Below are 14,431 nucleotides of genomic sequence, written 5' to 3'. Positions count from 1 at the left end.
CAACATTTTGAGAGGGGGCATTGTGAGGGGATAAAATCCTTGACCCCCAAGACAACAAAATGTGTCAACAGAAGATAAAAGGATAAATAGGAAACAAAATTCCAACCTAAGTATTGATAAGGCTAGAGCAAAGGGTCAAGGAGAGGGGCTCGGGATGGAGGTCGGGTAAATGTGAATCCGTGAACGAACAAAATTCTAATCCCATACTTCTCGAGATTTAGGGGCCACAACCCATGAAGGACTCTTAGAAGGAGGATTTCTCACGGATCTGATCTCTAAATATAATAAGATAAGAGAGAAAGTTGTGTGGAAAGAAGAATTCTCTCCTTATAAATAAGAGATGAGCCCTACACACAAAGGTAAGAATTTTGAGCCCAAAAACTTTGAATTTTAGTGCACTCTTTGGTCTGACTTTGGCATTGGAGCCTCTTTGGAACAAAGAACATGGAGGACTTCGAGGAGCTATAGATAAATCCATTAGGAGTTCGTAAATCTCAAGGTGATCACAAAAATCCCTTCTACAATATGATAGGCCCATGAAAAAGACAGTGTCCCCAAAAAAAAGAATCAAGAAAAGCATCTTATATTGGACTTTCGGGGGAGGAAAGCCCAAGCCCTCTAATTTCTCACTCTAAAATTTTCAAACCTAAACTAATTCTGTCCGCCCGCCCTTAAATGCCACCATCCGACCTTTTAAACCCCCAGATCCAATATCATTACGTTAGCTTTGTCTCTATCCCCATCTGTCTTCGAGACTAGGACACTCGAAACTGTCACTCAACAACACAGTCTCTCATTCATCGACGAAGTGAAAGAAAGGTGCGCACGTTAGCATCGGCGAGCTCTCTCAATCTCTCTATTTCTTGATGAGATTTCATGGTGATCCCTAGGGTTTACTTCGATTCTGCAACCCCAGACTTAGGGTTCGAGAACTTCATCACTCGTTCTTGAATCTTGATTTCTTGATTCCTTATTTTCATGGCTTCTGGAACCCTAGAAGATACAAAATCCGAAGAGGGAGCTTCTTCGGAAGAGAAAGATACAGGAGGTTCAGAGGTGGAGGAGAAAGAGGAACCAAAAGAAGAAGAAAGTTCAGAGGGAGAGAAGGAAGTTAAAGATGAAGGAACCAAGAAAGGGGAAAGAGTTCGAAAGCGTGGTTCGGCAAAGAAAGGCGGCAACCAATTGAAGAAATCGGGTGAAGAATCGACAGAGAAGAAGTCGAGAAAGCGGAATTTGAGCCCTAAAGAACCTATTACTCCGATTGAGAGACCTTCGAGAGAGAGAAAAACCGTTGAAAGGTACTCAGCTTCGTCTTCGGAAAGGCCGTCCACACCTAAAGGAGTTTCTATCGAGAAGGTATCCACATTTATTGTTATTTTTCTTTATTGTTTTCAATTGTAATGACATTTTAGGTCAGGTTTCAAGATTTGGATCAATGGGTTTTATTGGATTTCAGGGTCGTGGAACACAGTTGAAGGACATTCCAAATGGTACTTATCTGTAATAAAATAATAATTTTCTTTTATTTAATTGATTTTTTTTCTCTGTAATTGTATTGTTTTCTGCACCAAATGCAAACATCATGTGGAATTTCCTGCTATATGTCTTTCTATTAGTTTTGAACAGTGAGATTGTTGAGAATTCTTTCGGTGTAAATGAAATCGATTTTGGTGAAATTTAAACCATGTAAGTGACAAGAAAGGTACATATAAATAGTTAGATCCATGGGCTTATGTAAGGTATCACCTTTACTTAAAATCAACTCGGTTGGATGATCATACTTTTTTATTTTTTCTTTTTGATAGATAAGAAACAAACAAACAAAAAAAGGGCCGGTCGAGATGATCCATCCCAACAACACAAAAGGTTAAAGAGAAAGACAACTAAGTACAATCGACACCACAAACGATATCCCAATGGATCAAGAAATCCTCAAAGAAAAACTCTAAACTCTCTGAAGATTTTGTACCAAAAGAATAACAGCCCAAAGATCGAAAGAATCAACTCTTGTGTCGTTTGTGTCTTCCCTTGAAAGGGTCTAGCATTTATTTCTTTCCAAATGCCCCATACAATTGCAAATGAAGTTAAATATCAAATCAACTTCTTTGCATGCCGAAACTCGAACCCAAAGGAAGCCACTCCCCGAGGACACCTCTAACCAAATATGGGGCACACCAAACCACGCCAAACAAGGATAAACGCAACCTCACAATGAACGAGCAAGTGGTTAGAAGATTTCTCGTTTGCAAACACACACAACACCCATTCAGCCCACAAAAACTACTTCTCCTTAGAAGATTTTGGGTTTGTATCATTTCCCACACAATTGTTCAAGCAAAAGAGAGAACATCAAAATGCATAAGAGAGAATAAAGTTGAACTTCTTTTATCTAAACTTGTTGGATTAGAGGAACGGCAATGCTTTGACAATTGACAAACTTCACACTATAACTTTAACAATGACATATGTTGAAACAAAGTAGGAAATAGATGTTGTAAATACTAAAAAAAACATGACTCAATCGAATATGCCACTGCATTATTCGATATTTATTGACTACCTTGATATTACTACTCTGAGAAGTATGAGCATGTGGAATGTGTTGAGACGTTGAGACATTAAAGAATAAGTCATCTGCTTCACGACCACTGTCAATCACCTTTTTCGTTGTCAAATCCTAAAAGACATAATGAGAGGAAAAAGATAACACTGCAATTCAGATTTTTTGTTATACTACTAACAGACACGAGATTAATAGGGAGATTAGGAACATGTAAAACATTGAACAAAGGAAAACTATTAGGAACCTTGATGGTTCCTTTACCGCCTATAGATGATAAGGAACCATTAGTTAGGCGGACCTTGTTCTTGCCTGATCAGGGGTTATAGGACTAAAAGAAATATGATATACCTGTCATGTTATCTGAAGCTCTTGAATTAAAAATCCAGGAGTTGGAGTGAGATGAGGAAACATGATGAGCAGTGGCAGAAGTACTTGTGTATGTGTGAGGGAAGTGGTCGCAGTAGAAACATCTAATAAAGCCTTCAAATGAGTAATATCTTCCTCAAAGAATGGTGCATGTACTGCTAGAGACGGCATTAGAAGCATGATGAGTTGAGGAAGATCAGCCTTAGGCTAAAATGAATCAGGATGACACATCAAGTCCTAGTACTTTGTTTAAATATGTTCAAATCTGTCACAATGATTACACTTCGGCCTCTCTCTACTATTGGGTGCCCGGGTGGATTTATCAAACTTCTTTGCTCTTGAAGCTTGTCCTTTCCTTGTCTACTAGTTGTCATGACAGATTTATCACTCACAGGAATGTCCAGATGTCCCATAGCCAAGCGTCAAGTCTCTTCATTTTGAACATGAGAGTACACAGTGTTCAAAGGAGGTAAGGGATCTCTGTTCAGAACCTGAACTCTAACCATCTCAAACTTGGGATTCAGACCGACGAGAAATTGGAAAGTGCGATGTGTCTTAACATGTTTGTTGAACTGTGTACAATCTTTAGGGCTTTCCCCAATGAAGGATAAATAGTGATCGAGCTCTTCCCACATTCTGCACAATTAGAAAAGTAGCCTGACAATGTCTTCTCCCCCTGTTTGAGATGTGATATATTCTGTTCCAATTGATAGATTCTTGCACTATTCTAAACCTGAGAGGAAGTTCAAGTCACCGATTCTCAAATCTGTTGTACGGTCTTCAAGAAAAGGTATCCTTTACTAATATGAGGTTGCATTGAATGCAACAACCAAGACATAACCAAAGTGTTCTCAGCATCCCATTGGTCGTACTTAAGATGTGAGATATTATATTATTTCTTTTTCCCATTCAAATAGCATGTCTTTCGTCTTCCATTGATGGTTAGTTTCGCAGATTGAGCCCACTCCAAGTAGTTTGTGCCATCGAGTTTGATTGTGGTGATCTGGAAGTTTGGATTTTCATTTCTGACTTGCGAGGATCCAAAATCACTATTGGTAGACTGTCCTGAAGTTACTTTTGACATGACTTTGGAGAAATAAATTGCTCACAAAAGATCTAGATCATACTAGAAATTACTCAGAAACGACGGACCACGTAGAACCTACTGTCGCATTCCTAATAAAAGAAAAGGTCCTAGGTGACTTGAGGCAACCCTACGGGGTGGTGCGACAACCCGTAGGAGGTGGCTGCTGATGTGCGGCAGCCCCTAGGTGGGTTGCTTCTGACTTGTAACACTCCTAGGAGATGTTTGTTGACTTGCTGCACCCTTAGGAGGCTGCCGGCTGACTTGTGGCACTCCTAGGAGGTGTTTGTTGTCTTGCGGCAGACCTAGGATGCTGCTGGATGACCTGCAGTAGCACCTAGATGGTAGCTACTGGCTTGCTACAGTCCTAGGGCTTCAAAAGGATTTTAGAACTGTCTTCAATCTTCTCGGTTGTCACCAAAGCTTTGATAGCATGTAGAAATCTGATTTAGGGTTTAGAGAAGATAAAGAGAGAGAAATTCCAAAAAATTGATGCTTTATTTCTCCTTGTAATTTGTTTATATAAATTACATAATAAATATGAAAAGATAGAAAAGGACATGAACATAATTCAGAGGAACTAAATAGTGGAAAAACTATCATTGATAAAATATTTATGGTTATTGTTGTAAGGTGACTTTTTAAAATAATTATTTTTAAAATCGCATAGAACTTTATTTGTCAGCATGGTAGTTGTCATTGCCTTTTTGGCACTATAATACTTTGAAATTCAAATTTCTGCACCCTCAATCGATAATTCATGTGTTGCCTCAAGATTCGTGTCAATGACCATCAACAATCACCTCAACCTGTTCTTTTGGTGATGAGTTGTCAGTCCAATGCTTTGGCCAAAAACCTGTCAAAGAGGAGCCACATTAGGTCGAGGTACCTCAATTCTTTGTAAGGCCAAGGGCAAGATGCCCTTACTTAGTGGTTATATGAGGCCCATCCAACATATAGTTATTTGAGCTGCCGATTGAGTAGGAAGCACGGCCTAGCTATTTAGCTTCGCCATTAGGCAAGCTAAATAGCTAGGCTAGGGACTTCCCACAAACTCCCATTGTTTGGCCTTATGGTGGTTTTCTTTCAAGGTGTAGTCTCATGTATCTCCACAGATAGCCTAATAAGTGAGGTTGTCAATTATGCCAGTTTCAAACTCCCAAGAAATCTTTCAGAATCCGCCATATCTTTTTTCCTTAACAAGACGAAAAGTGTGCTGAGGCATGTACTCAAACCATCTGAGATCATTTTTTGGCTATCTTAGGGGCAACCATTCACGTGGAATCACCAAAGCAACGGAATGTTTGTTGCTTGTCAAGCAATTGAGAGACCACATTTCCACTTGTTCCCCTCCTCTCTCTAAGAATCTTTTGTCCTATCTTCCATTCAACTCTAAGACCTATTTCCCCTAGAAAAGCTTGCTTTGCAACTCCTTTTCGAACTTCTCTCATCTTCCCTAACTAATTTGATTGTTGGAGTTTCTTTGGCAGGCACCATACCGGTGTGAAGCACAGAGCGGCTTCACTAGAGAAGAAGACCAGATGCAGTGAAGTGTTGAACTTGAAGATCTTGTGAGAAAAGAAGGCATCTTTGGTGTTGACTATCTTGAGGAGTTTGCAATCAGAAAACTTTCCTCAAATACCATTTGTTAGAATGTCCATGTTGCATATAATGCTAGTACCAATTGATGTCATCAATAATAATGAGCTTCTTTCTCTTTAACCTCCATTTTATCATGTCTCTTTCACTCCTTGGTGAGTACATATTGATAAATGCTGTTATCAATGTTTGTCTAACACTTTGAATTCCCAAACAAACTATGAAAAATGTGTCATACTTCTAAATGTTCATAACAATAAATTATGAATCTCTCTATAACAGTTTCCCCAAGTGGGCAAAGTTCTTAGGTTTCTCATTTTCTATTATACGGTGTGGAGAGCAAAACATGGAACTTGGTTGGGACTTGATGGGGTTATTAATTTTGATTCAAATCAAGAATTAGGCATACTTGATTGAATAATCAAGTTTGAGTTTTTTGTTTTTAGGATAATTAAAGAAGGTTCTGAAAGTAACAGTTGAAAAACTGAACTATTAAATTTAAGGCATATTTTCACTAAAATCTTCAATGGACACGTTCAAATTTCAAGTTACAGTTTGTAGGTTGTTTTCACATTTCACGAAGCACAAGAAGCAAAATTCGTTTCAAATTTTGGAATTTATAAAATAAAAATATATAAACAATGACTAATTAGATTAGTACATTCTAGTATGAAATTGCTACAAATGTTGTATGATCGACTAGTTCACTATGGATGATTAAATAAGGCACATTTTCACGCACTAAATAAAGAACTTATCACACTTTCAGTTGCAAGATAACGTCATTGTTGATAACCTGTCTGCTGGCTGACACTCAGATCCCACTCACTTTCTGGTTTGGCTTGTCCTGGCCACATTTTCTTGTTGTTGTGGCATGTGGTTGAGCTGGTGGTGAGACAAATCACATTGATCATGGTTTTTCATGAAACCCATATCAACCAACTATAGAAAAAATGCTGATGTAACTCGGTTAAATTGTGTTGACAAGTGTGGTCCATGAGACAACTAGCTGTTGAGTTATCATCAGAGTTATCACGTAGAACTATACCCTAGTGTAAAGTTCTAATGGCAATGTTTTATCATCTTTAAGTAAACACTTGAACAAGGCATGGTCATTCATGGAAGTTAAACAAGGAAAGCACAACCAATTCAAATAGCTAGGGCTAAATGATGCAGGAGCCAGTTAGGATGAAGAGGTTGGAGGTTGCCTATTTTTAGTTCTTATGTTAGTGACTTTGTAATATGATACTGGGATATCTGTGATGCTGATGCCATTATTTTGTTTTTGGAACAAAATATTTGCAAATCTAGGGGCAGAACTTTCCACCAGCAGTTATCTTTTCTAGAATATGGTGCTATATATTAGGTTTATTTGATTTATTGTTACAACAGACTTATCTGTTTGTGGGTTTTTCTCTGATCTTGTGAATTGTTTCAGTGGCTTTCAAGATGTCAAAGAGAAAACCTGATGAAAACCTGCATATGCTTCACACCATTCTTTTTGGAAAGAAAGGAAAGGTGAAGTTTCCTTCGTTTTTTTAGGGTCTGCATCAATTTAAACTGTTTTAGTTGGAACAATTAGTCTAACCCTGGGATTTCTTTATTTGATCACCTTTTTTCCATTCATTGGAGTCTTGATTGTTTTTGGTATCTTCGAGAATCTACTGTCAGAAAGTAATCAGTATATTTATTTTGCAGACACACACTTTGAAGAGAAATATAAACCAGTTTTCTGGCTTTGTGTGGGTTGAGAATGAGGTATGATTACTTATAGTTTTGGGATCTTTCTCCTATGCATGAATTTTAGATTATGAAGGAAAAAGGTGATATCTGTGTTGTATGAAAGACAATTGGATACAAGTTTTCAATTTTATGCTCAAATTCTTATAGCCTTGCTTAAAATATATATTTTTAAAATAAAAATTAAAATTAAGGGAGTGATATATACTCTGCAGGAAAAGCAAAGAGCAAAAATAAAGGAAAAGCTTGATAAATGTGTCAAAGAAAAATTGTTGGATTTCTGTGATTTGCTTGATATCCCGGTTTCAAAGTCCAGCATTAGAAAGGTTGGTCACTGATACATGTTCTGTATTTCCTCTCTCCTTTATTACTGTGGACACTTATTTTGTTAAGCTTAGTCGCTTTCAGGAAGAACTCTTAGCAAAATTGTTGGAATTTTTGGAATCTCCACATGCCACAACTGAAGTTTCACTCGCACATAAGGAACAGGTTTAACATTATTTCTTTGTGTTTGTATATTTCCTGGTGCTAAGTTATGAATTGAGTGTCTAGGTTGAGAGTTATTTTGTAAAATTTGTTACTTTTTTTAGTTGCATAAAGGTACAAAGCGTAAGAGGACAACTTTTGTGACTCCAGAGACGACATCTGGCGAAGCATCTGCCAAGGTATGTCTCTCTCTCTCTCCATAGTATCTTGTTGTCATGAAACCAAATTCCTCTTTTTTTTATTTAAACACATATTGTTGTGTAAATGTCTTGCATTCTGTTGGTGGTATGCTGAGTTGCGGGGGTGCAGTGCTGGTGGAAACCCTGGCCCAGGTTTTTTAGGATTACAAAAATGGCAATTATGTAATATTTTCTTAAGGTTTTCTATTTTTTGGTGGTTTCTATTTTTGGGGAGATAGATGCATTTTAGCAACTCCTGGGTTTTATAAATAGAGATCTCTAGGGCTGCAAAACTTAAAAAGAAACTAGTAATTGTTCTTGATCTGATCCGTGGATGTAGGTACACTGCTGAACCACATAAATCCCTGTGTTTTGTGCAATTTTTGTCCTATTTGCTGTTTCGTTATTTCACACATGACTTTCAGGTCAAATAGGAATTATCTGATTGTCCATGCCAGTGTGTCTAAAATCTGAACAATGCTGACCAATAAAAACTCTTCTCCCCCATGATGCAAAATTTATTTCTTTCTTTGCAATTCTTTTTCTAATTGTTCTATTAGTGTCCATTTTCTCAACTATGTTTTCTTTTGCCCTCACCTTATGTGTTGCACACTTCTCTATACTCAGAAACGGAAACGAAGCTCTGAAGTGAAAGAAAAACGAAAACGGTCCTCCAAAATAGAGGAAAATGTTGAAGAAGAAGTTGAGTATGCATACACCAGAGGTGATTCTGATGAAGCAGATGATAATGGTGGAGTTCGGGAAGAAGAGAGTGATGAAGGGGTGGGAGAATCAGAGGATGAGGAGGAAAAAGCAAAGGAGCAAATGGAAAGCAAAAAAGGGTCTGATAGAAAAACCAAGAAGAAAGGTTCAGAAGCCAAGACCAGGGTTGAAAAAGGCGGCTCAACCTCTGCAAAATCATCCATGAAAAGCCTGTCAGGTTCTACTTCAAAAAAAGCTTCTGCTACTGATGGTAAAGTTTCTGGCTCAGTTTCCAAATCCAAGGGGTTGGCTAGCAAAAATAAAAGCCAGAAGAGTCGGACTCCATCCTCCTCCAAAGACAAAAAGTCAGGCAAGAAGCGAGCGAGCAATTCTGGGGCAAAGCTTTCTATCAAGGAACGAGGTATATTATCTATTATCTCTCATCTGATTATACTCCAATACCTGTCGTTTGAGGTCGTGCAATTTGCTTACAGATTTCCAGACCACATAACAAATATTTGGCATGTTTTTCCACCAAAATTATGTTTAATATTTTAAAATCATCTGATTTCACAAAGACGTGCTTTTCCCCCTTTATATCCATATATACTGGATTTCATATTTCCTTTGGGCTTCAACTTTTTTTTTTTTTTTTTTGTTAAATGAAAGTTTTATTGAAAGGAGAACAGGGTATCCTCCAAAAAGGATGCAGAAGCTAATCAGTTTCGCCACAAACAGTTTCCCATCTGAACAAGAAATCATAAAAAACATCCCTCTAAACTCCTTTAACTGTTTACACCAAAAAAAAACACCAAGCCAAGAACACTAAAAATTAGATCTCAAGTTGGATTTTCTTTCCCTTCCCCCATGCCTCTCTTTTCAAAGGCCCCAACAATCTTGGTCTTCAACTTTTGCATAGAAATCACAGGTAAAGGACTATTCTCAATAGACTACCTTTTGAAAATGCTTTGTTTTACGTTAGGAAAAGGCAAGGAGGCTACCACAAAGCCTAAGTTAGAGCCCAGCAAAGAAGAGATGCATGCTGCAGTCAGTGATATTCTGAGAGAAGTGGACTTCAATACTGTGAGTATTAGTGTCCATTCTGGTTTAATTTTAGTGGGATAACACTCCATTGGTTCATTTTCTCATAAATTTCTACAACTATTTGTAATGCAGGCTACTTTATCTGATATTATCAGGCAACTAGGTATGAAACTTTCTTTACACATATGTAATACACAAATTATATTAGTTTGTTTGTATTCTACTGCTTATGGACAAATTTATTTTACCAAGTTATTTTCTCCTCCTTGTATAGGGAGCCACTTCGGTATGGATCTAATGCATAAAAAATCAGAGGTGAAGAATATAATTGAAGAAGTGATAAGGAGTATGACAGATGAAGAAGATGATTCAGAGGAGAATACCGAGGCGGATGGGGATGATGTCGAAGAAGAAGAGGACGATGAAGATGGAGATGCCTAACTTGTTCAATTGGGTCTGGAAAAAATGGATCCTCATAACAGTTGTATGTAACCTCGGTCTCAAGTCTCACTTTCTCTCTCTCTCTCTCTTCTTTGTAACATAAATGTTATTATTAGTCAGTGAACACGTCCCTTAACCATTTGAGATGAATGTTCATCTGGCTTGTGTGTACAATAGACATGGATCCATCATCGCTTTTTCGCAAGTATGTTGACTTCAACCTTTTCTTTTCCCTTTGAAATGGTAGTTGTAATTGTAATTGTCTTGTTGCTGTAGTTTTGTGAGACTTATTTCATCATTGTTTAATTTTTACTTATTTTAATGAAAATTTATGTACAATGGGAACATATTTTTGAGTGTTAATTTATAGAAATAGGTATTAAGTTTTTCTAACTTCCAATTGTGCTGTGTGACTGAACTGCTTTGGGGCTTAATTTATATGCAAGGTCAGATTTTTTATACGGACTCGTGGAGTTCATACTAGGTTTTGGGGATTTATAAAAGTAATTGTAAATTTTTTTTAGTCTCACTTTTCTATAAAAGAAAATAAAATAAAATTCTAATTTTTCAGTTTGTCTTACAATTGCTGCGATTATTTCCAAAATATGTATTATTAAGGTTTGTTTCTTAAAAGATTTTTCCAAAATTCTTATTTTGAAAAGAGAATTTCAAAAAATTTGTAAATAAAATTAATTCTTTAATGATTGAACCACCATTCTGTAAAAACCAATGATCATTTGTCAAGCCCAGTTATATTTGATTCTCAATCACAAAAATCCTAGTAAATAATATATATATAATTCAAACCAAATGTATCACCAATATTCATTACAAGAACATGAACCATGCTTGAAATGGTGGAACCGGTTTTGGTCCCTCACAATAATCTGATGGTTGTAAACCCTAGAGACTAGCTTGATAAAGGAGTGACAATCACAACAAACTCTTAGGTTTTTCACTATATGAATGGGAACCCCCTGGTTTGTTGTATTTATAAGACCAAAGGCCAATGCCATCTTCTCACTGTGGAGACCAAGCAAGCTCTCTTTCCCTTCCTCCTCAACATCAAGAAGAACTTGTGTCAAGTCAGGCTCATAGCCTTCCAACTTCAACCTACACACCATCTCCTCTAGCTTTTGAAGAACCATCCCTTTATACCTCAAGTCAATCTCCTTTCCGACGAGGAATTCATGAATCTCATCATTGGTAAAGACCGAGCTACAACCCGGAATCTTTCTAACACCCCGATCCCTCATCATTGATCTAATCTTAGTAACGTCACTCCATCTACCGACCTTGGCATAGATGTTTGATAGGAGAACATAACAACTCGAGTCTTTAGGGGCCAATTCAATCGCGTGTAAGGCAGCACATTCCCCATTTGTGGTGTCACCGTGCTTCAAACAAGCACTAAGTACAGCCTTCCATGCCATAGCATCGGGTTCGATGGGCATATCATTTATAACTGAAAGAGCATTCTCTAATTGCCCTGCTCTCCCGAATAGATCAATCATACACCCGTAGTGTTTTACCTCTGGAACGATTTTGTAATTTTCACGCATGAGATCGAAGTAAAATTGGCCCTCTTGAACTAAACCCCCATGATTACACGCTGTTAGGACTCCAAGGAAAGTTATCTCATTAGGCTTAATTTCCATCCTCTCCATGTCGAGGAAGGTTTCTAAAGCTTCACGAGCAAGGCCATGAATTGCGAAGCCAGAGATCATAGAATTCCAATCCCCTATGTTTCTTCGATGTGAGACACGTTTAAATACATCGTAGGCATTCTCAATATACCCACATTTCGAGTACATGTCTATAAGAGCTGATCCAATAAGCCCAGATGTCAATCTAATCTTATTTCGACCAAGATAAGCATGAACCCATTTTCCTTCCTCGATAAATCCCAAGTCAGAAATTGCTGAAAGAACGCTAACAATAGCAGTGGCATCGGGTTGAATTCCCAAACCCAACATCTCTCTGAAAAGATCCAACGCTTCCTTGGGACAGTGATTAAGTACGCATCCCGAAATCATTGACGTCCAAGAAACCACATCTCTATGATTCATTTTATCGAAAATTTCTCGAGCTTGCTCACATTTTCCATATTTTCCATACCCATCTATCATTGTATTCCATGTCACCAAATCCCTTTCTGGCATTTCATCGAACAGTTTACAAGCTGAATCAACGTCCCCAGCTTTGAAATATCCTACAATCATAGAATTCCAAGAAACTATATCTCTATGAGGCAATGTGTCAAACACCCTTCTTGCTAATCCATTTTCTCCAATCTCTAAATACATCCGAATCACCGAATTCAACACAAATGGGTCGAACTGGGATTGGGTTTTCAAGATTTGGCCATGAACTTGTCTTCCTTCTTCTAAGGCCGACAACTTCCCACACGCTTTGAGAACCGAAGGGAGGGAGAATTCAAGACCATCGAAATTGACTAAACTACGAAGCATTTGAGAGAAAATGAGTAACGATTTTAATGGGTACGAGCTGTCGGCGAAACCTTTGATTATAGTGAAAAAGATGAAGGAATTGGGTTCTTGGATTCGATTAAAGACCGATAAGGCGTGTTCGAGGCCACCAGAGATGGTGGAGAGTGAACAGGAGGCGACGACAAGTCTACTAATAGCAAATGTATGATACACTAGGCCAGTTTTGATCATATGAGCATGGATTTGACACAATTCTGGCATGGTTTTGGATTTCTCTAACATTGAAAGGGTTGGAGTTATGGACAGGGGTAGAGGAGCTGAAATGCTTGTCATGGTGACTTTGGAATTGAAATTTGATTTTAGCAGAAAAGAAGACAATCATCAGTCGCCCCACCTTCCTTCAGAGATCACTTCAGTACTTGAAAATTTGCAGAGGAGAATGAACTTGGCCTTCCTGTTGCTGCTAGTTATGACTTGTTTCCTGCTAAAATAGGCGGCCTTTGGGAGGCCTTTAAGAGATTTCAATTTTAAATTTGAGAGTTGAATGAGAGTTTTTCCCTGAAATGTAAAAGACTGAGGTGTTGGATTGCCAACGTGACAATCTATGTGGCCAAGAACCTTCAGTAAGATTTGAAATCTTGCTTAAGTCAGTCAGACTAGACTGGTTGAGGAAGAAGGTTTGTTCAGGGACAAACTTTATAGAGTGGTGATAATATGACTCCCCCTCAATCGGCTCCCCCCGACGGGTGTGCCAGAACCATATCATTTATACTTTGGGAGACACAATCGCACATCCCCATAAATCTGTGCAATTGTGTATATGGGGGGATGTGCGATTGCGCATCCTGAGACATAAAATCTATTGTACTGACACACCCCACGTTAGGGGAGTCAATTGAGTATGACACATGGGGGAGTCATATTATCACGACTCCACTTTATAAGGGAGTTTTTGTAATAAAATGCAACAAATAGGTCTGCCAAGTAAATCTCTCGTGTTTTAATTGACGATAGAGATCTTCACGGATCTCATTGTAAGCCAAGTGCATACTCATGGGTCAATGGGCCCAATGACTGCCACGTGATTAAAATGGCAGTTATATTTTTATATACTATCCCTATTATCCGAATTTTATATTATTTTATACGTTATATTTTTATATTTTTCAAGTTGTCTTTCATAAATCTGTAAGTATTGGATGTAATGGCTAAGACATGCAAAGATCAAGACCTATCTTCAAAATGGGAAGTAAAGGTCTTGAGTTCAAATCACATTTTGACCACACATTTAACAATTTTTCTTAAAATTATCTAACATGACCAATCTAAATCAATTAGTTTGGACTCGATCCAAATATAGATTTAATGAAAGTAAAAAAAGTTCAAATATGATTTGAACTAGTAATATCCAAGTTGGATCTTGGTCTGGATAAAAAAAAATTTGGATATGAATATGGATATACACATATCTGACCTGAATCCGGCCCTTTTTAAACCTTGCAAGTGAAGTATTAAAATGGCCTCTCTCTCTCAAACAATGCCTCCTTAAAGAGCATTTTATAAAGTTGGCTTGTGAAGTTTTAAATTAGATCTCTCTAGTTGGAAACCACATTTCAAGTAAATGGTGAGGTGTCTACTGACGAATACCTACCCCCAGTGTTGATTACAATATGTATTGCCACGTAGCTTAATTATTTTTAACTTTTTTTGGGTCCACTCTAGGTTCATCAATCAAGGTCTCACATGATAATTTTTGCGAGATGACAGGAGCACATAT

At 37.7% G+C, this 14,431-nt stretch overlaps 1 protein-coding gene and 1 pseudogene across 2 annotated transcripts; one reads left to right on the top strand and one right to left on the bottom strand.

The window, feature by feature from the left end:
- Positions 1 to 617: 617 nt before the first annotated feature.
- LOC147398440 (DEK domain-containing chromatin-associated protein 1-like) lies at positions 618 to 10,409 on the top strand. 2 transcript variants are annotated; one of them, XM_086447636.1, is made up of 11 exons: positions 618 to 1,356; positions 1,457 to 1,490; positions 7,051 to 7,130; positions 7,311 to 7,370; positions 7,568 to 7,678; positions 7,761 to 7,841; positions 7,943 to 8,017; positions 8,645 to 9,140; positions 9,708 to 9,802; positions 9,896 to 9,926; positions 10,038 to 10,409. In XM_086447636.1, the coding sequence occupies exons 1-11, from the start codon at positions 979 to 981 to the stop codon at positions 10,202 to 10,204; spliced, it is 1,608 nt and encodes a 535-aa protein (XP_086303762.1). In that variant the 5' UTR covers positions 618 to 978; the 3' UTR covers positions 10,205 to 10,409. The 2 variants fall into 2 exon arrangements, with proteins under 2 accessions (XP_086303762.1, XP_086303761.1); XM_086447635.1 differs by having other exon boundaries at positions 625 to 1,356; positions 9,702 to 9,802.
- Positions 10,410 to 10,972: 563 nt separating this feature from the next.
- Positions 10,973 to 13,499, bottom strand: LOC147398439 (pentatricopeptide repeat-containing protein At5g66520 pseudogene; annotated as a pseudogene).
- Positions 13,500 to 14,431: the final 932 nt, after the last annotated feature.

Source organism: Akebia trifoliata, chromosome 7 (genome assembly GCF_017979445.1).
Source record: "Akebia trifoliata isolate Shusen 1 chromosome 7, ASM1797944v1, whole genome shotgun sequence".
Lineage (NCBI taxonomy): Eukaryota > Viridiplantae > Streptophyta > Magnoliopsida > Ranunculales > Lardizabalaceae > Akebia > Akebia trifoliata.
This window is presented reverse-complemented; position numbering and strand designations above follow the sequence as displayed.